Here is a 22350-nt window from a genome sequence, read left to right as displayed (position 1 = left end):
GGTTGCTTTTAGGAATTTGCAAGAACTGTGCTGAAATGACCAAGCACCATCCAAAATTCAAATGCTAGAACCTATTTTACTTCTGTTGCTATGGAGCACCGACTTCAAGAACAAAACATTTAGGAAACGTTTCGCTGTTTGTTTGTTTGTTTACAAATGTAATGCAAGGCCTTGAGCAAAATACACCTTCCCGTCCTACGGAAATATTGGAGTTGGAAATATTGGCCAAACACTTACCACGGAAACGCTGGCTCTTCCATCCCCATAAATTATACAATGGCTTTATGAAAAGGAGGCCATTCAGCCTATCGAACCTGTTCTAACATTCAATTAAACGTTGGCTGATCTGTACAACTCTTTTTTTCCCCATTTTGCTCTATAACCATTGATATCCTTACCAAACAAAAATCTGTCAATCTCAGTCTTGAAAGCTCCAACTGATGCAACATTCACTGCTTTTTGGGGCAGAGGTTCCAGAATTCCAATGCCCTTTGTATGAACAAGTGCTTCCTGATTTCAATCTTGAACAGCCTAGCTCTAATTTTAAGATTGCGTGACCTTGTTCTTGATTCCACCACCAGAGGGAGCGGTTTCTCTGGATCTACCTTATCAAATCCTCTTAACAGCCTTCATGCAACAGATTGGCAAAGGCGGCCGGGGTGGGGGGGGGGGGGGTGGGTGGAAACTGAGGGGGAAAAAAAGTCTCAAAATTACAAAGAGCCACAAAGTTAGTGGACAAATGATCCCCGTGGGACTTACCGCCACCTCAAGTTGTCTTAAAATAATAGAAGCTGCTTATAATGTGAGGGTCAAAGATATGGGCAGTCCATTAGATTATGCAGTATGCTAGTGTACCACATATTAATGCATATTCCTCACATGCCAAATGCTGGAACATAGGCCGGCATGGAAAAGCTGTGAATCAGTGTGGTCAGATCTCCTAGCCCCACCCAATGCCTGAGCCCCCATTTTAACCTAACCTGATTGGTGGAAATGTGTTCTGTTCGAATCCATTGATTTCAGCAGAAAATTGTGCAGAGAGTAAATTGGCCCGAACCCACCCTAGGTTAGATTAAAATTGGGGCTTTGTTTACAGTCTTGACTAGTAGTAGATTGTTGCCAGACCTTCTTGCTTTGCCTTGTGCTGTGTCGCATGAGGCAGGGTAAAAGAAACTAAAAATAGGAAAGAAAGATCAAAGAACCAAATATTCATATAAATCTCTTTTTTTAAAAAAGATTGGTCAAGGTGTTGGAGCATAGGGTCTGGTTGCCTTGCACTTTGCCCTCTCCTTCATTAACACTTAACTCTGCTAATTGTTAATAGCAGAATACATCACTCCACTTTTCTAATGGAAAACTAGTCAGATCCCGATTCTCCATCTAATGCACTATTCATGAGCTCAATCACAAGTGCCAAGGCAGAATGTCTTAGTCTCTACCAGAAAATGTCAGTGGCATTGGACACAGTTTCAGAAGAAATTGTAAAGTTAAAAAATAAAGCTTTAAGTAAGGCTCCATTAGGTCAGCCATCTTAAGCTACCTGAGATGTCCCAATCTCAAAGCCTCCTTGAGTCTTCTTGAAGGCAGCCATCATGGACCCACTTGCAGATGGGCATCTCAAGCCTCCTTGGAGATGATCACCTTCTCAGGTAATTTTTGAGAGGTGTTTAGACAGTACCATAGGAGAAACAGAAACCTGGCACAATTCAGAAATAAGAACTCCCCTTTTGTTTTACATTCAAATATCTAAGTCCCTATCCCATTTTCAACTTTTGAAAGAAACTATGTCCAATGACCTTAAATAACATTAAAAAAATCCATCTGCAACTATATATATATAAAATCACATTAACTCTGATTAAATTAGATTAGGAAAAATGTCAATATGAATTGTTTTTTGTTATAGTTAATTTGATCAGGTCTAAACCAAGCCTGAAAACTGTTTAGAAGAGATGTTAGTCATAAACCAACCTATTCAACTGAAGCTTAAAAATCAGCACCTGCTGGATAGGTGGAATTTAGCTGTGTTCTTTTTCCTGTTTATTTAAACTTAATTTTCAGAGGTGCAAATCTTAACAGCATATCCCGTTCTTTTAATCAATTGAGAAGATCTCACTTTTCTTGGACCCTTTCCAATGGATGTAGCCTTCATGTTTAATGGCTAGTTGGTTTCCAAGGCAACAACGTGTTGGCTTAATGGGTCAAACAGCCCCCTACAGAGAAGCTCCAAGAGCTACGAGAGGTGTACTGTACGTGGACCACTGGAAATAAAAGTCAACAGGTATGACAGATATAGCCATCGCCAGCATTTAAGTTCAAAGTTCAAATGTGCCATTAGAGCTGATGCTGCGAATGGCATGAATATGGTCTTTAGGTTGGTTAAATAGATCAGTGAACCGGATTGGTATGGTTGCCAGTGTAGACATGAGTAGGCAGCAAAGTGGACTAGTGGGCGCAGCAATGGCCACCAGTCTTGACAATGCAGAAGTTTTTCTTTTCTCTTGAGCCCACTTTCGCTGTGCTTACTCAGAAAACTTGTGAATATCATTGTGAAGCATGTAGTAAGGGTAGGAGATCTCATTCTGGTACGGGCAGTTGTAGTGGCACCGGCACTTGTTGGTCCACATCATGCTCTTGGAGAAGGTCTCACCGTCCTCGCAGAGGAAGCGCACGTGGATGGTGCGGGTCTGCGATGGGGTGCAGCAACGCCCATCAGTGCAGGAGCCGCACCAGCGGGGTTTGTATCTCCGCACACTGGTGCATCCAGCATAGGTGAATCGCACAGACTCCTTGGCCTTCTTCATTCTCAAGCACTTCTTGCCTTTCTGCCAATGAGGAAAGAGAAGATGTGAAAGGGCCCTATTATGATAAAACCAAAACCAAATTACAGACAAAGTCATAACACCCACAACCCACCCCCATAGCCCTGATCTTATCAATATGCCGGACCAGGACTGGGGGAAAGGACTCTCACCTATCAATCACATGTATTTAGAAGTTTTCCATTTTTCCCATTTACAAAACAAACTGACTTGACCATTCACCACATCATAACGACATAGTTAAGACCAAGGCGATGCCCTTCATCTTGCATGTATTTGGAGGATGTGGAACATGGACTTTCACAGGACTGGAATTAATTAGTCACACCATGCGATATCCACATTCCTAGAACAGCACAAACTGCCTGTGGCTGAGTTGGTAACACTTTCACCCTGACTCATAAGAACATCTGTCAAAACAAGCATTCCAGTAACACAGCAGATGACCGCAATGAGCATCTCTCAGGATGAATCGAGCACGGAGACTGAGGGAGCTCTAAAAGTTGAAGTCATCATAGCATCAAGTTGGTTTTTGTCCTTTGATGCAAAATTATTCAGTGTTTCGAGTACAAAGGCTCACTGAAAATAATCAGTGAAAGAATAAGTTGAGAAATGGAAGTAAGCGTGGGTGGGTGTGTTCTTGTTTTTATTTAAATAAGTCAATCAGTATTTATGAAAAAGGTTTACTAAGTAGGGAAATAGTCATAGTTTTAATCTGGTTATGATGTTCAAGCTGGCAGAATTTAACATTACTCTAGTGTTACTGTGTACTGAAATCAGTACATAGGAACAGGAGTAGGCATTTCAGTTAGATCTTGGCTGATCTGTATTTTAACTCCATCTACTTACCTTGGTTCCATAACACTTACTAGCCTTGGCTAATAAAAATCTTATCTATTTCAGTTTTGAAATTTTCAATTGTGCTTTAGGAGGAGAATGTTACAGATTTTCGCTACCCTTTACGTGAAGTACATTTTGATATGACCCCTAAATATTCTAGCTCTAAATTCACAGTAATGCCCCTTTATTTTGGACATCACCATCAGATGCAATAATTTCTCGCTCTCAACTGGAGCGTTTCAGCTATGAAGAGAGCCTAGATAGGCTTAGAGCAGAGAAGGCTGAGGGGGGACCTGATAGAGATATACAAAATTATGAGGGGCATAGATAGGGTAGATAGGAAGAAACATTTCCCTTAGCAGAGGTGTCAATAACCAGGGGGCATAGATTTAAGGTAAGGGGCAGGAGGTTTAGAGGGTTTTGAGGAAAAAAAAACTTTTTACCAGAGGGTGGTTGGAATCTAGAACACACTGCCTGAGGGGTAGTAGAGGCAGGAACCCTCACAACCTTTAAGAAGTATTTAGATGAGCATTTGAAATGCCATAGCATACAGGGCTATGGGCCAAGTGCTGGAAAATGGGATTAAAATAGATAGGTGTTGATGGCTGGCACAGACACGATGGGCCAAAGGGCCTGTTTCTGTGCTGTATAACTCTATGACCCTATTGCAAGTTCATGTCTCACTCCAGGTTATGTGCACAAAATTTAGGCTGACGTTCTAGTGCAGCACTGAGTGAATGATGTGTTGTCAAAGGTGGTATCCTTTACATAAGATGTTAAACTGACACAATATTTGTCCTCTCATTTGGACATCAAAGATCCCAGGACATTATTTTGAAGAAGAGCACAGGAACTATCCCTGTTGGTTTGGCCAGCATTTATCCTTCAGTCAACATTAAAAACAGATTATCTGATAATTTATTATATTGCTGTTTGTGGGGTCTTGCTGTCCAGAAATTGGCTGCTGTATTTCATAGAATGCTTACAGCACAGGTGGCCATTCAGCCTTTTGCATCTATGCTGACCCTTTGAAAGAGCATTTCACCTAGTGCCACTCCTGTGCTGTTTCCCTGTAGCCCTGCACATTTTACCTTTTAAGATAATAATCTATCTTTTGAATTCCCTCGATTGAACCTGCTTTCACCACTCTCAGGCAGTGCATTCCAGATCCAAACCGCTCGCTGTTTGAGAAAGCTCTTCCTCATGTGCCATTGCTTCTTTTGTCAATTGCCTTAAATCCGTGCCCTCTGGTTCTCCATCCTTCCAGTAATGGAGACGGTTTCTCCCTATCTACTCTGTCCAAACCCCTCCTACACTAAAAGCAGTGACTACACTCTGAAAGTACTTCATTGGCTGTAAAATGCTTTGAGACATCGTGAAAGGTCCTATATAACTGCAAGTCTTTCCTCTGTAGCCCAGTTTAGGGATTTGGCAGTCAAATGGTGATCAACTGTTCATGCAGCACAATGAGGAGCAAACCTTACCTTGAGGTTGGTATTGAGTGTCACATTGCAGGGACGGAACTGGCAGAGGCGAGTCTCTTTCATCAGTTTGCACTGGGGGTTGTCACTGGTCACTCTGGTAGAGATGCCGATGCCGCAGGTCTTGGAGCATTGGGACCAGTCAGTGGTCTGAACCAGGCACTTTGACTTGGAGTTACGATCGTGGGCCTGCGCTCTCCAGGCTGCAGAGAGAAACAAGTCCTCATCAAGAACATGATCACCTTCGTGAAGTGGTGGGTAGTAACAGGCAGATAAACATGAATACTTGGGGTCAAATTTCAGCTGGGGTTTCCTTCCAACACTCCAGAGAAATCCACGGAAAAAAGAGAATAAGCAACATTTATCCAGGGTTTCAATGGATCCTCTGCCAAAGTTACAGCTAATACCTCGGGAAGCCATGTGAAAATTCACCCCCATAGAATACAACAACTTATATTTGTGTAGCACCCTTTAACATGAATTCTCCTAAGCTGCTTCACAGGGGAATTATAAAACAGAATTTGATATTGAGTCATATAGGGAGATATTAGGGCAGATGACCAAAAGTTTGGTCAATGAGGTAGGTTTTAAGGAACATCATAAAGGAGAAGACAGAGTGGTAGAGAGACAGGGAGGTTCAGGGAGGGAATTCCAGAGTTTGGGGCCTAGGCAACTGAAAACACAGCCATCAATGGTGGAGCAGTTAAAAATCAGGGATGCTCAAGAGTCCAGAATTAGATGAGTGCAAATATATCAGAAGGTCGTGAGGCTGGAGGAAATTACAGAGCTGAGGGTAATGAGACCATGGAGGGATTTGAAAAAAAAAGATGCGAATTTTAAAATCAAAATGTTGCTTAACTGGGAGTCAATGTAAGTCAGCAAGCACAGCGGTAATAGGTGAACAGGACTTGGTGCGAGTTAGGACAAGGGCAGCAGAGTTTTGGATGACCTCAAGTTTATGGAGAGTAGAATGTGGAAGACCAGCCAGGAATGCTTTGGGATAATCGAGTCTAAAAGATAACAAAGGCAATAATGAGGGTTTCAGCAATGTATGAGCTGAATCAGACAATGTTGTTGAAGTAGAAATAGGTGGTCTTAGTTCAGATACAATGGTTGTGTGTTATATGTAGTAGAATAAGCAAAGATACAAGCAGTTCAAATTTACAGAATATATTAAAAATCTTATATCTGCACATACTTCCCTCTTTTCCCTCTCTATTCCTTGATTACATTTATAATGGAAATTGTCTATGTAAACTTGTCATATCTTTACAGTGTGACTATTTACATAGGGAGTTTCCATTGTAAACATAGATTTATAATGGGTATATAAAAATAAGGGCAGAATGTATGTTATGATTGAAGGATGTCTTCATGTCTGCTCTAATTATCCCTCACCCCTTAATCCTGCTTCACCTGAAGGCTCGATCCTTGACTGTCTGAGGTGAGCTAGCGTCATTTTATTTTTCCTCCCATCTCTCCTGAAGGCCCTGTTACTGGGATACAGTTCCACAGCCATTAGAGACTCTCCATGTAACTCTTTCAAATGACCATGTGCAAGCTTAGACCATCAGTGACAGCAAGCTATTACACTCTAATACGTCAAAGCCAAATTTGTCCCTAGTAGGCGAGTGCGCATGTGCACACATTTTCTAGCAGAGCTCACTGGATAGAGAAGACTCACTGGACTGATTCCTGGGATGAAGGCATTGTCTTATGAGGAAAGGTTGGGCAGATTAGGCCAATACTCGGAGTTTAGAAGAATGAGAGGTGATCTTATTGAAATATATAAGATTCTGAGGGAGCTTGGCAGGGTAGATACTTGAGAAGATGTTTTCCCACGTGGGACATCTAGAACTAGAGGGCACAGTTTAAAAATTAGGGATTTCCTATTTAAGATGGAGATGAGGAATTTCTTCTCTCAGTTAATTTTTGAAATTCTCTATCCCAGAGAGCAGTGGAGGCTGGGTCACTGAACATATTTAAGGCTTAGTTTTTGTCTACAAGGAAGTCAAGAGTTATGGGGAGCACACAGGAAAGCAGAGTTAAGGCCTCAATCAGATTAGCCATGATCATATTGAATGGCAGAGCAGACTCAATGGGCCAGATGGCCTACTTTTGTTCCCATCTCTTATGTTCTTATAGTGATCTTCAGAGGGAATGATAATTGCCTATTTTCCCTTTCTTAACCCAAGGCAGTGAGACCCATTGTAACTACACTTCTTCCCAGCTGAGACAGGCAGTACAGCACAGGCCCAAAGCTCAAACCTGGGGATTTTTGGTGTGAATGGCCCAGTCCTACACTGACCAATAAGTGCAGCAATCAGGGAGCTGCCGATTCCTCTGTTAAAGGAGGAAATCTGCAGGTATTAACTGAATGAATGGCTGCTCTCCTACCTGGCTCTATCTTAAGGCCTCCTCTTATCAGGTCAGTCAATTCATTGCTCGATAGCGGTTCTGCATCTGGCTGGTCTCCAATCTCTTCGTAACTCATCGAGTCATCCGCCTCCTCGGTGCTATCGCCAGAGTCTTCGCCAATATGGTTGGTGTCACAGGCCCATTCCTCACAGCACTGGCCTGGTATCTTGACCAGCCGAGGCTTGGGGCAGTCCATGGTTGGCAGAGAGAACTCCTGGGGACAAAGGGGCATACAGCCCACCACTCCATCGATACAGGTACACTGGTGCTTGCAGTTGGGTTGAAAGTTCTCTCCGTTCTGGTAGATATTCCCACTGAACTCACAGGGCCTTCCTTCAGATTTGGCTGCAGCATCAAAATAAAAATTAACAATGTGGAATATTCAGCAAGCCACAGAAACTTCAGCTTAGAAACCTTCAGAAAGGTTTGGAAAAGCTATTGGGTTGTTTTGATTTAGAATGCGCTGCCTGAAATACACAGATTCAGTAGTAACTTGCAGAAAGGATTTGGATCTATACACAAAAAAAAGAGATTTGCAGGGCTATGGGGAAAGAGCAGGGCAATGGGATTAAATGATAGCTCTTTCAAAGAGACAGCACAGTCACGATGGGCTGAATTGCCTTCTTCTGTACTGTGTAATTCTAGGTTTCTAGTTCCTAGTTTATTTCTCCTCTTCAGTCCCTTTAACCCTTTAGGGCTTTGCATGATGCTAGGGGCGGATAAACATTAGGAGTACTGGGTGATACTGGGTTATCGGCAGAGTGTGCAGAACAGTGGGATTAGTTTAGCAAAGAGTCGGCACAGACGTGCTGGGCTGAATGGTCTCTGTCCGTGCTGTACATTACTGTAGTGTGGTGACATCCTGTCCCAGTGATTCTGTACCATCTTTCAGTACTGTTGTGTAAATGGGCCCCAGGAAGTGAACTAGGGTTCTGACGGTTATAAATAATCACAAAGATTGTGACTGATTACTGATAACTGGGAGGGTTACTTGCGATTCTAATAATTGGGAATGTTTCTACTGATGACTTATGACCATGACGGTTACTACACATTACCAATAACCATGAGGGTTATTCTGGGTTACTATAATTTAGTAATAAGCACAAGGGTTATTACGGATTATTAAAAACCATGAGACTACTGATGACTAAAAACCATGATCTTTACTATAGGTTATTAATAACAAGTTATTACAGATTACTAATAATCATAAAAGTTATTACAGGTTAATCTAGCGTACTGATTGCCAAAAGAGTTACCAGTTTACTAATAACCATGAGGATTACTATGGATCATTAGTAACCAGGAGGATTGCAATGAGGGTTACTACTGATTACTAATACCCACAAAGGCTACCAGAGGTCACTAATACTGGGATTACGACAGGTTACTTCTAACCACAGGTTGCTGACTATCACTTTTGCTTGGGACATCAGACTGAGGCCACTCATTAATCCCATCACCCTGAAAAACAAGATGGCTTCTCCTGCTCAGCTTCCTGGCTATTTTTATACCGTTAAATGCTTGACGTACCTCGGCAGATACCCCGTGTGGCAGTGTCACTGGAGCCGAAGCTACACTCGAGTCCCTTGATGTAGTCACAGGGTTCCATGATGCTGCAATCCTGGTTGAATTGCCGAGCACAGACCTTACAACAGTTGCAGCCATCCACTATCAAGCTATTGCCCGGGGCACAACTCGGAGGGGCATCAGGGCAATGGCACTCTGGTCCACAGCCAATCTCCACCTGGGTTGGGCAAGATAAACATCAATTAACTCCCTGCGGGCACTCAGCTCCTGTTCTGGTGATTATGGCCAATCACATTGGAAGGTAACAGACATAGATGAGTAGCAGAGTATGATTAGATCAGAAATATGGGTAAACCAAGCCCTGACATTAAACACATTACTATTCCTACAGGGTCAAGGACAGATACAATCTACCCTATACAATAAAAGACACCCCTAATGAGTTACAGATTAATATTGGAAATAGTAAATAGTGTGCAATAAGACAATTTATATTACTTATGTATCGATATATTATAAAATTGATATTATACTGAGCAACATATGTGTGTAATATAGAGTAACGTATCTATATATAAAATAGAATGTAAAATGATCTTAACTTAGAGTAATGTGCATCTAGAGGAGATGGTATGGAGTCATTGGGCACATTGTACTGCATGTAAACCATCCTCAGCACCTGATAGTCCAATGATTCTGTCCAACAGTGATGCTCTGACATATGTGCACGCTTGTGTGCAGTGTGCAATGTCTTCAAAATGTTGTTCCTGTTCTTAAGGAAGCATTCTTTGGACATGTTTTATTGATTGGAGTTAATGCATCAGAATGCAACATGGTAACACATTTGAAATTCTTTCGTACACCATTATTGAAGAAGCCAGTTTTACTGAGAGGAATTAAAGGTGCGAAAATAAGAGTATTCACCACCATTGCGGCCTCATACACATTACACAGTCACTAGACAGTGTGGGGTGCCAAAAGTGTTCCCACTATAAGATAAAGGCGGTTTCCTTACACCAAAGTGAAGATTGGAAATCTATTTATAGTTCTTTTCCACAAAAGAACACCACCACCCTCCCCCCCCTGCAAGCCAGATGGGTTGGCAAATGAAGGGATGGGTGGGCAGTGATGGGAGATAAAGGCTCCAATTCAGCTAGCTGTTGGGGGAGTATCTTACACGGAGCTATGATTAAAAAGATATTGTCATTTGGCAGTACAGAACTTGGAGTATTGTTGAAAAAAAGAGACATGTCTGAGCTTTTTGTCTTGCACTCATCAGGACACTCACAAGAGTACCAATATAAGGGGAAAACAATTTTTACTGTATGTGAAGAGAGTGCTGTTTGGTTGGCAAATGGCATTGCCATGGAGAATGCACCAGTTATGGTGACTGATAGTTAACTGCCAAGCCTTATTTGGAATTTAAACCAGGTAGTTTGACCCTGGTTGGTCAAGGCATTGCCCTGACGGATGAGTCAGCGAATGGCTGTCACTTAATTTGTTTAGCTGAAACACAGAAACATAAGAAATAGGAACAGAAGTAGACCATTCGGCCCCTTGAGCCTGTTCCACCATTCAATAAGATCATTGCTGATCTGGCAGACCGTATCAAACAGCACGTCCCAGCTACTGTTTGTAATGGTCAGGGTACAAGCTGTACCCAACCAGCCCATGCTTGCAAAACTGAAAAGAGCGTGCAACATTAGATGTTATTCCACGATTGTACAACATTTGCTAAATAATCCTCAGTGTTCTAAGAATTACGCTGACAACCAATTTAAGATTGTCAATCAGGTTTGTACTGTGGTGCATTTGCATGCGCTGGAAGCTACATATATTAATACACAGGGCCCTGTTCTTTACAGACAGAAAGAACATGTACGTACATTGCATCTGTTTTAGCTAAACAAATTAAGTGACAGCCATTCACTGACTTGTTCCTCAGGGAATGCCTTGACCAATCAGGGTCAAGCTGCCTGGTTTAATTTTCAAACAATGCGTGGCAGTTTACTATCAGTCACCATCATTGGTGCATTCTCCATGGTAACACCACTGACCAACCAATCAGCGCTCTCTTCACATAGAGTATACATTTTTGTTTTCCTCCTTATACTTGCGAAAGTCCTGATGAGTGCAAGACGAAAAGCTCAGACGTGTCTTTTTTCAGAAACATTGAAAAGATAGGTAGTAACATCTCAGCAACCACCCACGAGGGTTCACTGTGATGCCTTATTACATACAGAGTTGGTATTGTTGTCCCTCCACAGTCCAGCGCTTCATTCTTGTGCTGTCTTTCTGCTGAGACGTTAAACAGAGCTCCTGTCTGTGAGATGGAGAATATCCCATCCTGCTGTAAGATTCCACCGGCACCAGTGGAAATAAATGTAAAGTTGCCAACACTCCCAGAATGGCCGGGAGACTGCCGGATTACCAGATTCGCCCTCAATCTCCCCGCGGCTATTAAAGAGCAACTCGGGGTGGGGATTTTAAAACCGGAGGATTCCATTAATCGCATTCCAGCAACTACAGAGTCGGTTGAACGGAACCGTTGATGGACTACGCCGTTCGCAGGCGGCCTTTCCGCGCAGGCGCAGCGCGGTGACGCATGTTTCTGTCGCGGACGCACGCGCATGTCTATAGCGCATGCTCGCTGCACCACCCACCCCCCCCCCCCCCCCCCGCCCCTCCATCCAGTTTGTTTGTTTTTCCCGCCGGTGGCCGGCGCTGGGCCTGTGAACGAGCGAGGGAGCGTCGAGTGAAGCCGACTCAAATCGAGACAGGGAGTAGTTAGAGAGCGAAGGAGCGAGCCCAGCCGGGAGGTAAAGGAACGAGGGATTAAGGGTTAACCGTCTGAACTGTCAACTGCCCCCCTGCCTTGCCTGGAAAATTCGCCCCCCTGCCCTCCCCAGGTCCAGCCCAGTCTTTAGCGGCTCCCCAGCGGCTGGTTGAAAGAGGCAGCGCTGCTTCCTGCTTCGTTGCATTGATTAAAAAGGCCAAAGCTTTCCCCCAAGAGACTTGACTCAGAGTCTCACACTAAAATAAAAAATGATGGCTTTATTGTGCACGGATTTGGAAACCACAGGTCAAAGGTCAACCGATGACATCATCGTGGGGGCCAGGAGCAAAATAAAACCTCTTGGAATAGTTTTCCTCTGAGTTGGTAATCCTAGTGAATTACCCGATAATCTGTTTTTATTTAGAGATTAAGTGGTATTTTTATTATGGTGGTGAAGTGATAAATATTAATCAGGTCACCAGGGGAACTCCCTCTTTTGCTGTGAGATCTTTGACGCCTGCCTGAGGGGACTGTCTAAACATCTCTCCTGTGTCTGAGATTGGTTTCGCTGTGGAGTTTACGTCTGCACCAGGAAATGTTATTACACAGGGAGAGGGGAAGCAGTGAGATACTGATCTGTCAGATCATGTCCCTGCCCAGCCCCTCAACCCCCAGTTGGTCCTGACGTTGTTTGTATGGGACTGTCCATTCAGAGACATGACTCAGCACAGCACAGAAATAGATCATGCACTCGTGCCAAACTCAATGATCTCCAGGGCACTTCGTTACTATGATTTGCAATTACACTTCAAGAATTTTCTGTTGTGAATTTGCCTACAGGCTTTTAACCCTGACAGGTCCAGGCAAATAACTAGCAACTTCATTTTTGAACTTCAGTTCACAGACTGATACTGAAGTAAACATCAATGTTATGGTACTAAAGGAATACATTAAAATCATAGGTATAGATCCATCACTAGGGTCACTTGTTATCCACAAGAATAAACTAAAATTTCAGTGTTTTTAATAAATATTTAAATTTTGCTTGCAATGTCACCTACAACCCACCTTACTCTCTAATCAATTTCCTTTTAACTCTATTTCTATTTGTTAAATTTCAATTTAATTTGTACTTTATTTTAATCTAACCCACCCCAGAGTCAAGCAAGTAACCTGGGGAAGAATGATTAGTCAAGGGGGGGTTAATTGTGACAGGTGAGCTTGATGTAGTCAGCTGATACATTGACCTTTCATCTCTAGGACTGGAGCTTCAGTCTGACCTGGAGTATCAGGTTGAATGTTGTCTCCTTGCTCTGACAGATGGCAAAATCTCCCACATTATTCCCTTGCAGTGCCCACTGGGAACCAAAGCGTCCCAGTCAGCCCCCTTTTCCAGCCAGAGGCCTGGTCTCAAGAGAGGCTTAAGGTAGTGCCTCTCCTGAGTCTATCTTTAAGCCATTCCCCTGTTCTCCTTGTAAAACCAGAGCCAAAAGGGGGAAGTGCAAACATGGGCCTTCTGTGACATCAAGGCCAGTGTGCATGCACCTGGTATCATGATTTCCCATCACCCACCATAACATTCTGCTACCCCTTACATTTGGCAGCCAGGGAGAAGTGATGAAAAACACAGGCACCCTTAGATGTCAGTCGTAGGTCAGTGGTAGCACTCTCATCTTTGAGTCACTCTAGATACCTAAACCCATAATGTAAGCTGACACTCCAGTGCAATACTGAGGGGATGTTGCACTGTGGAAGGTGCTGCCTTTTGGATTGGATGTAAAATAAAGGCCCCACCTGCCCTCTCAGAAGGATGTTTATTCCAACCCTCTTACCACTAAACACAGATTATCTAGTTTTTATCTTGTTGCTGACTGCAGGATCTTGTGTTCCCTGTAACAATGGCTACACTTTAAAAGTATTGGCTGTGGGATATCCTGAGGTTGTGAAAGAATGCTAGAAAAACATAAATAGTTACGTACTCCACCTCCGTGTGAAAACTCAATACTCTGAACTCAGGTGCTAATTCCACCATTTACACAATTCCTGATCCAGGTGTGACTCCTATTTGTAACCTGGATTGGCATCTCCTGATAAGACAAGGATGTTTTGTGTTCTTAATTACATGCCAGTCAGGCTGAGACTGCAAAATCAGGGATGTTTTGAGATGATAAAGATACTTAACTGGGTCACTACAGCCTGCATTGTAGAATTGGCACACTTAACTGTTCAGAGCAAGAGTACAACGTGATGTGAGGGCAACATCAATGAGGGACAGTTAACCCTGAGTTACTGGCTGTAATTCTCATAGATGCTGCAGGCAAATAACTCTAGGGTGTTCCCAGAACACAGCAAACAACCTGAGGCAAATTACACATTTACTTAACACAGGTGGAAGCTCCGGGCACACTAAGGACAGCAATGCACCTTTTAAGAAAAAAAAACTAACAATTGCATCCAAGGAATCATGGGGTTAATAACATTAGTTTCCTTGTGTTGTTTTCAAGGCTGGCATCAAGGTGTGGTCGCTTTAAGAGTTGTCTCTGCCCACTCTGCTCCCTGCCAACCCCCCTCACCTTCTGCAATTTGAGCTGGGTGTGAAGTTTTCCAAAAGTAGCCTCTATCAATCATTCAGTTTGTGGTTATTAAGGAGCAGTATGAGGCCCATAGTCAGGCTTCTAAACTGTACCATTCAGTCAGTCAGCTTGGTATCCTCTGTGCACATCAATGACAGGGTCTCCCATTATGTTAGGAATTTAGACCTGGAGGCGTAGTTTATTTTCCCTCATTTTCCATTCCTCCCCTTGAAAAACAGTGTGAAGTAATGGAGGGATTCATAAGCTGATTAACAGCTGCGATGAAATGCTGCTCCTCCAATGTCTTAACTCTGATTTTTTTCCCCCTAAAAATATAGTTTATAAAATTTCTGAAAGTACATTGCAAAACATTGACTTAAATTACAGAAAATGCAATAAAATTCAACTAGTCTCCATGCAGCCATGTTCCACTCATATGCCTCAATACAATTGTAATACTCTTGATATTTACAATATACATTTCATGTCAAGCATACAGCCTGAGGGCAAACTGCTTCAAATTGAAGATTACAGAAAGTGCAATAGAATTCAATTAGTCTCTGTACAATATGTTTCTCTCTGAAGTGCCACAATACAATTTCAATATTCTTGATATTTATAATATACGTTCCTTGTTGAGCAGATACCCGAGGGATTCTGCACAGTTTCTAGCCTCTCGATGTGCTATGGCTGAAAGGAACTGTGATTTTAATTGCTCCACCATTTGCTTCAGCTGCTTGGGCTCTAAGCGCTGGAATTCCCTACCTGAACCTCTCCTCCTCTCTCTCCTCCTTTAGGTCGCTGCTTAAAACCTAAAGCTTTGGCCCAATTTTTGGTCAGCTGTCCTAATATCACCGTATGTGACACGCTGTCAAATTTTGTTTATTAACACTCTCTTAAATGCCAGTAACTCTTTCGAGAACAAACACGTTTCCATCTGTTCCTATTCAGATGAAGTTACATTGTTTTTCATAGTTTGCCATTGTGAGATTTGAACTCTTGATAATCTTTTTAAATGAAACCAATTAAATCAACAAAATTGGGATAAATCAGGCACAGCCCCTAATTCAGGTCAGCTGTAAAACCAAGGACAAAATTTAAAGGAACCTTACAAACTTTAAATCAAAATGTGATTAAAGGGGTCAACAAAACACCCCAGTCCCCGCGGTGCCCACCGAGCACAGAAGGCCTCGAGCGTGTCAGCAGACACCGCGTGCTCCCTCTCCAGGGACTTCCGGCAGCGAACGTAGCCGCGGAAGAGGGACAAACAATCGGGCGGGACTCCCCTGTCGATCGCCCGCTGCCTGGACCTGTTAATGGCCAACTTGGCCAGGCCCAGGAGCAGGTTCACGAGGAGGTCCTCCTCCTTTCCGACCCCCTTCCGCACCGGGTGCCCATAGATCAGGAGCGTAGGGCTGAAGTGCAAACAAAACATCAATAAAAGGTTTATCAAATAACTAAAAAGGGAGTGCAGCCTACAACACCCTATATATGCATGGTCCACGGACTCCACAAGACTGCAAATAGGGCACGTGTCCTGAGAGTCCGTGAACCTATGCATCCTCTTATTATACGGGACTGCTGCATGCAACACCCTCCAACCCAGGTCCCCGATAGAAAGGGGAAGGACACCTCCGTAGAGGGCCTCCCATCGGGGGCCTCCGCCGCCGGACGGCAACAAGGCACGCCAGGGCGTGTCCGGGCGGCGGGCAAGGGCGAGAAAATGGAAGGTGTACAGCAGCAGTCCATACAAAAAGCTCCTCTTTGTCGTGCCAAAAGGCACAGAGGGCATGTCCCCGAGGCGCCAGCACCCGAGGGAGGGTTCGGGGCTTGGGGCCAATGTGGAATTCTGTCCGAACAGGGGAACGTTCAGACGGAAGACCACCGTGCACCTGGGCCACCTCAAGACCCAAAATAACGTCGGGTCCGAGCACGACCGTTCTCAGGTCTTGGATAGCATCGGCTGTGACCTGGACACTCACAGACGCGCCAACTCCTGCGGGAGCATCCAGCCCAGTCCTCCGCCTCCCAGCACGTCCCCGATCCTGGTCACCCCTGCGGCCACAGCCCTCCTCTCCGCCAACCACTGAAAAGGACAGAGGGGCGGATTCCTGAGCAGCGGCTCTCTGACGAGAGCCACTACTCCTGACGGGGGAGAGCTGCGTCGCGAGGCGACCACTTTCCAGACTTTGATCAGGTCCTGGTAAAAGACGAGCAACGCCTGCAAGGAGCCACCGAGGCCCATCTGTTCTATAAACAGGAGCTGCACGTCATAATTCAGGCCGTGCACCTGACGGAAGAAATACGTCGTCAGGGCACACCATCTAGGAGGAGGCTCGACGTAGAGGTATCGCTGCAGGGTCTGAAGGTGGAAAGTCGCCACCTGTGTGCGTAGGCACACTAACGCCTGACCACCCTCCCTAAGTGGGAGACTCAGAACCTCAGCAGCGACCCAGTGCAATCTTTGTCCCAGAAGAAGTCGACTAACAATTTCTGGATTCTTGTGACAAAGTCCGGGGGAGGGGTCGAAGTGACCAGTCGATACCACAACATGGCGGCGATCAGCTGGTTTATGACCAGAACTCGACCCCGGAAGATGTAACTCTTTCGAGTACAAACACGTTTCCATCTGTTCCTATTCAGGTGAAGTTACATTGTTTCATAGTTTGCCATTGTGAGATTTGAACTCTTGATAATCTTTTAAATGAAAACCAAATCAACAAAATTGGGATAAATCAGGCACAGCCCCTAATTCAGGTCAGCTGTAAAACCAAGAACAAAGTTTAAAGGAAACTTACAAACTTTAAATCAAAATGTGATTAAAGGGGTCAACAAAACACCCCAGTCCCCGCGGTGCCCACTGAGCACGGAAGGCCTCGAGAGTGCCAGCAGACACCGCGTGCTCCTTCTCCAGGGACATCTGGCAGCGAACGTAGCCACGGAAGAGGGACAAACAATCGGGCGGGACTCCCCCGTCGATCGCCCGCTGCCTGGACCTGTTAATGGCCAACTTGGCCAGGCCCAGGAGCAGGTTCACGAGGAGGTCCTCCTCCTTCCCGACCCCCTTCCGCACCGGGTGCCCATAGATCAGGAGCGTGGGGCTGGTGCAAACAAAACATCAATAAAAGGTTTTTCAAATAACTAAAAAGGGAGTGCAGTCTACAACACCCTATGTATACATGGTCCACGGACTCCACAAGACCGCAAATAGGGCACGTGTCCTGAGAGTCCGTGAACCTATGCATCCTCTTATTATAAGGGACTGCTGCATGCAACACCCTCCAACCCAGGTCCCCGATAGAAAGGGGGAGGACACCTCCGTAGAGGGCCTCCCATCGGGGGCCTCCGCCGCCAGACGGCAACAAGGCACGCCAGGGCGTGTCCGGTCGACGGACAAGGGCGAGAAAATGGAAGGTGTGCAGCAGCAGTCCGTACAAAAAGCCCCTCTTTGCCGTGCCAAAAGGCACAGAGGGCATGTCCCCGAGGCGGCTCATATTGCGGGGCACCAGCACCCGAGGGAGGGTTCGGGGCTTGGGGCCAATGTGGAATTCCGTCCGAACAGGGGAACGCTCAGACGGAAGACCACCGCGCACCTGGGCCACCTCAAGACCCAAAATAACGTCGGGTCCCAGCACGACCGTTCTCAGGTCTTGGATGGCATCGGCTGCGACCTGGACACTCACAGATGCGCGTCGCGCCAACTCCTGCGGGTGCATCCAGCCCAGTCCTCCGCCACCCAGCACGTCCCCGATCCTGGTCACCCCTGCGGCCACAGCCCTCCTCTCCGCCAACCACTGAAAAGGACGGAGGGGCGGATTCCTGAGCAGCGGCTCTCTGACGATAGGCACGACTCCTGACGGGGGAGAGCTGCGTCGCGAGGCGACCACTTTCCAGACTTTGATCAGGTCCTGGTAAAAGACGGGCAACGCCTGCAAGGAGCCACCGAGGCCCAGCTGTTCTATAAACAGGATCTGCACGTCATAATTCAGGCCGTGCACCTGACGGAAGAAATACGTCATCAGGGCACACCATCTAGGAGGAGGCTTGACGTAGAGGTATCGCTGCAGGGTCTGAAGGTGGAAAGTCGCCACCTGTGTGCGTAGGCACACTAACGCCTGACCACCCTCCCTAAGTGGGAGACTCAGAACCTCAGCAGCGACCCAGTGCAATCTTTTGTCCCAGAAGAAGTCGACTAACAATTTCTGGATTCTTGTGACAAAGTCCGGGGGAGGGGTCAAAGTGACCAGTCGATACCACAACATGGCGGCGATCAGCTGGTTTATGACCAGAACTCGACTCGGAAGATGTAACTCTTTCGAGTACAAACACGTTTCCATCTGTTCCTATTCAGGTGAAGTTACATTGTTTCATAGTTTGCCATTGTGAGATTTGAACTCTTGATAATCTTTTAAATCTTTTAAATAGATGTAACTCTTTCGAGTACAAACCCGTTTCCATCTGTTTCAGATGAAGTTACATTGTTTCATAGTTTGCCATTGTGAGATTTGAACTCTTGATCTTGGGGTTACAAGCCCAGTACCATAACCACTTGGCTATAACAATTGAGCAGCAGCAATGTATTCAAGAATTTGTAACTCTTTCGAGTACAAACCCGTTTCCATCTGTTCCTATTCAGATGAAGTTACATTGTTTCATAGTTTGCTATTGTGAGATTTGAACTCTTGATACTCTTTTTGAGTAAACCTGTTTCCATCTGTTTCAGATGAAGTTACATTGTTTCATAGTTTGCCATTGTGAGATTTGATCTCTTGATACTCTTTTGAGTAAACCTGTTTCCATCTGTTTCAGATGAAGTTACATTGTTTCATAGTTTGCCATTGTGAGATTTGAACTCTTGATCTTGGGGTTACAAGCCCAGTACCATAACCACTTGGCTATTCAGGCCAAGCAAAATGTAACTCTTTCAAGTACAAACACATTTCCATCCGTTTCAGATGAAGTTATATTGTTTCATAGTTTGCCATTGTGAGATTTGAACTCTTGATCTTGGGGTTACAAGCCCAGTACCATAACCACTTGGCTATTAAGGTGAAGCACCTTAAGATGTTTTACTACATGAAAACTGCTACACAGATGCAACTTGTTGCTGTTAATTGGGTGGCTAATCCAACGCCTCACTGCCCATGTAGTGGCTGGGAGTTGGGGGAGGGGGTTACCCACACGCACGAGGCATGGGAATCCCTGCAAATGTCAATCCAGAATTCAGTGCTGGAGTTAACTGAGCTGGAGTCTACTTACCAGGAGTATCTGGAATGGGGCTCGAGCTTCGTGCCTCCTGCCTTGGAGTGGGAACGCTGAGCTAAAGGTTTGTTCCCAGGCTTTTCAGATGATGCATTGTTGCAATTCCCTTTGGGAGGAGATGTCACTTAATGTAGGGGGCGGTGCCAGGAATTCCGATTGGCCAAGCTGGCGGGAGGTAGGGAGGAGAAAACTCATGCTGGCTGTTTTCCAGTTTCACATGACTCATTTAAAGGTCCCTTGTTCGAACCTGGTTTTCAGCAGCCTTTTTGAATGTTAGCTGTGGCTCTGTGAGTAGCATTCTGCACCAAGTCCAGGAACTTGAGTGCAAAATCCAGGCTGATACTTGGCACTAACTGAGGGATCGCTCTCTGGTGTCCTAGCCAATATTTATCCTTCAACCGACATCACCAATACAGGTCATGATAAAATTGCTGTTTATAGGAGCTGCCTGTTGCATTTCTCACATTACACTTCAATAAGTAGGCTGTAAAGCTCCATGATCCCCCAAGGTTGTCAAAGGCGTCATACAAATGCTGGTCTTCACTTTACCATCTGGAAAGTGTAGTGCGAAGGCAGGGAGTCTGGTGCCTAACAAACCTTCCCCCACTCGCCTCACACTCAGAGTGATCCCAGTTCTGTAGCTAAGCAAATCAGGACAGAGCCATCTGCTACAGTCTGTAGCATCCAGCTCTCCTAGTTAAAGTGGGAAACAGAACTAATCTGATGAAACCACCAGGAGCAATGTGCTATGTTAATCTTTTTTGGGGGGTGGGGGGGGAGAATTAGGGAATTTTCATCAATAGGATACTGATTTTTAGTTCTTTGCCAAGCTCACAAGATGAGATGAATCCCAGTGAAACGTGTGACAGAAAGTGCAAAGGTTACAAAAGACAATGCCCCATTGACAAAAATCTGACTTTTTACACTTCCTGATAAAAATAAAACTTGTATTTATATAGTGTCTTTCATAACCCCAGGACATTGCACAACACTTAACAGGCAATGAAGTAATTTGGAGCGTAGTCACTGTTTAATGTAGAAAATGTGGCAGATAATTTGAGCACAGCAAGCTCCCAGAAACAGCAATGAGATAACCACCAAATAATCTGTTTTTGTGATGTTGGTTGAGGGCCAGGACACTTGGAGGAACTTTTATTGGAAATAGCACTGTGGGATCTTTTACATCCACCTGACAGGGCAGATGAGACCATTGTTTCATGTCTGATCCAAAAGACAGCACCTCTGCCAGTGCAGCACTTCTTCAGCACTGCGTTGGAGGGTCAGGTTAGTCTAGATAATCTGCCCATGTCTGGCTGGAGTGGGATTTAAACCCAAAACCTTCTGTCTCAGAGGCAGGAGGAGTACCCACTGAGTCAAGGCTGAAATCTGTATAAAGACTCCTCCCATCCCGTTCCCAGATTAAAACTGTAAATCAGAAGTTTACTTTAGACAAATTCTTCACTTTGTAATAATTCCAAACTTGAAATAACAAATTTACCAGGGTTTGAGGGAAACCTGGGAGGCAGATTGTTTTAACACATAACCTGCAAAAATATCGCAAAGGTGGTTTAAAATCAGCTGGCAGGCTGGATAAATTTAGCAGCCTTTCTTGCCCCACACGCTGATCACAGGACCTGGACATTGAGTGATAATCAGAAGCATTGAAAACAGGATGAAAACTATATACACAGGCAGACACAAAGACTTTGTAAAATCTGTAGCGAAGAGTTTAAAATACCGAAGTAACACTTACCCCAGCCGTAGTGCAGAGCAGGATCATCAGGTACAGGAGCGCTTCCATCTTCTTTGCCAAAACAAATTGTCAAAAAAATAAAGATCCTTCCCTGTTTTCTAATTACTTAAAAAAAAAACAAAAGCTCCTTGTGCAAAAGAAAAGCCGTCAAAACGTGTCACCCAGTTTCAGGTGGTCGGGTTACTTTCAGGTGAATTTCAGCAGCGTGAGCTCCACTTTGTTCCTAAAGGAAAAATTAATGGAAAGGAAAATAAACTTTTCCTGCTGTTTAGGATTTACCGTGCGCACCAGTCGAGATCTGCACTGACTGTTTCGGTCCTTCTAAATATCTTTTTCAAAGTGCTGTTCTCACTGATGTTCTTGTCTTTCTAGCCGGTGTCAAGCTCCCAACACCGCTGGTCGCAGTTCATTCAACCCGGGAGCTCACGCTTGTTTTTATAAGCCAGAGATGCTGCTCTCATCCCCTCCCCTCCTCTCTCTTCCCTCCCACGGCTCCGCGTCACCGCTTGGCCGCTCTCGCAGCGCAGATGCCCGGCGCCAGAGCCAAACACCTTCCGCCGTGGAAACCCAGCCAAGAAAAAGGAAATAGAGCGATTAAAAAACATCATCAAGGAGAGAGAGAAAACAGGACCTTTAACACGCCAGTTTCCCAAATAATCCTAAGTATTTAACTTTAAGTAAAAACACCTTATTAACAGCAAACTTGCTACTTAAATTCCTTCATCTATAATCCTTCCTTAAAAAATCAGATGTGTCTTTTTATAAGAAAACTCTTGCAATTTTTGAATTTCTCTGTTAAATGTGCTTCATCTCCTACGGAGCACCGGTCAGTGTGATTTAAATGTAATTTTTTCATCTCTGTACTGTACCTCCCTGAGCTAAAGTTGAAACG

The 22350-nt window shown here is 44.7% G+C and overlaps 1 protein-coding gene across 2 annotated transcripts; it reads right to left on the bottom strand.

The window, feature by feature from the left end:
* Nucleotides 1-674: 674 nt before the first annotated feature.
* Nucleotides 675-21887, bottom strand: ccn1l1 (cellular communication network factor 1, like 1). 2 transcript variants are annotated; one of them, XM_041193511.1, is made up of 5 exons: nt 21459-21887; nt 9098-9311; nt 7541-7906; nt 5147-5346; nt 675-2825 (listed from the first exon to the last, which is right to left on the bottom strand). In XM_041193511.1, exons 1-5 carry the CDS (start codon nt 21504-21506, stop codon nt 2523-2525), a joined length of 1131 nt encoding a protein of 376 aa, XP_041049445.1. In that variant the 5' UTR covers nt 21507-21887; the 3' UTR covers nt 675-2522. The 2 variants fall into 2 exon arrangements, with proteins under 2 accessions (XP_041049445.1, XP_041049446.1); XM_041193512.1 differs by lacking the exon at nt 21459-21887 and adding an exon at nt 11335-11681.
* Nucleotides 21888-22350: the final 463 nt, after the last annotated feature.

The sequence above is a fragment of the Carcharodon carcharias genome, chromosome 8 (assembly GCF_017639515.1).
Source record: "Carcharodon carcharias isolate sCarCar2 chromosome 8, sCarCar2.pri, whole genome shotgun sequence".
Classification (NCBI taxonomy): Eukaryota; Metazoa; Chordata; class Chondrichthyes; order Lamniformes; family Lamnidae; genus Carcharodon; species Carcharodon carcharias.
Note: the sequence above shows the minus strand (reverse complement) of the source record. Positions and strands in the feature narration are given on the sequence as shown.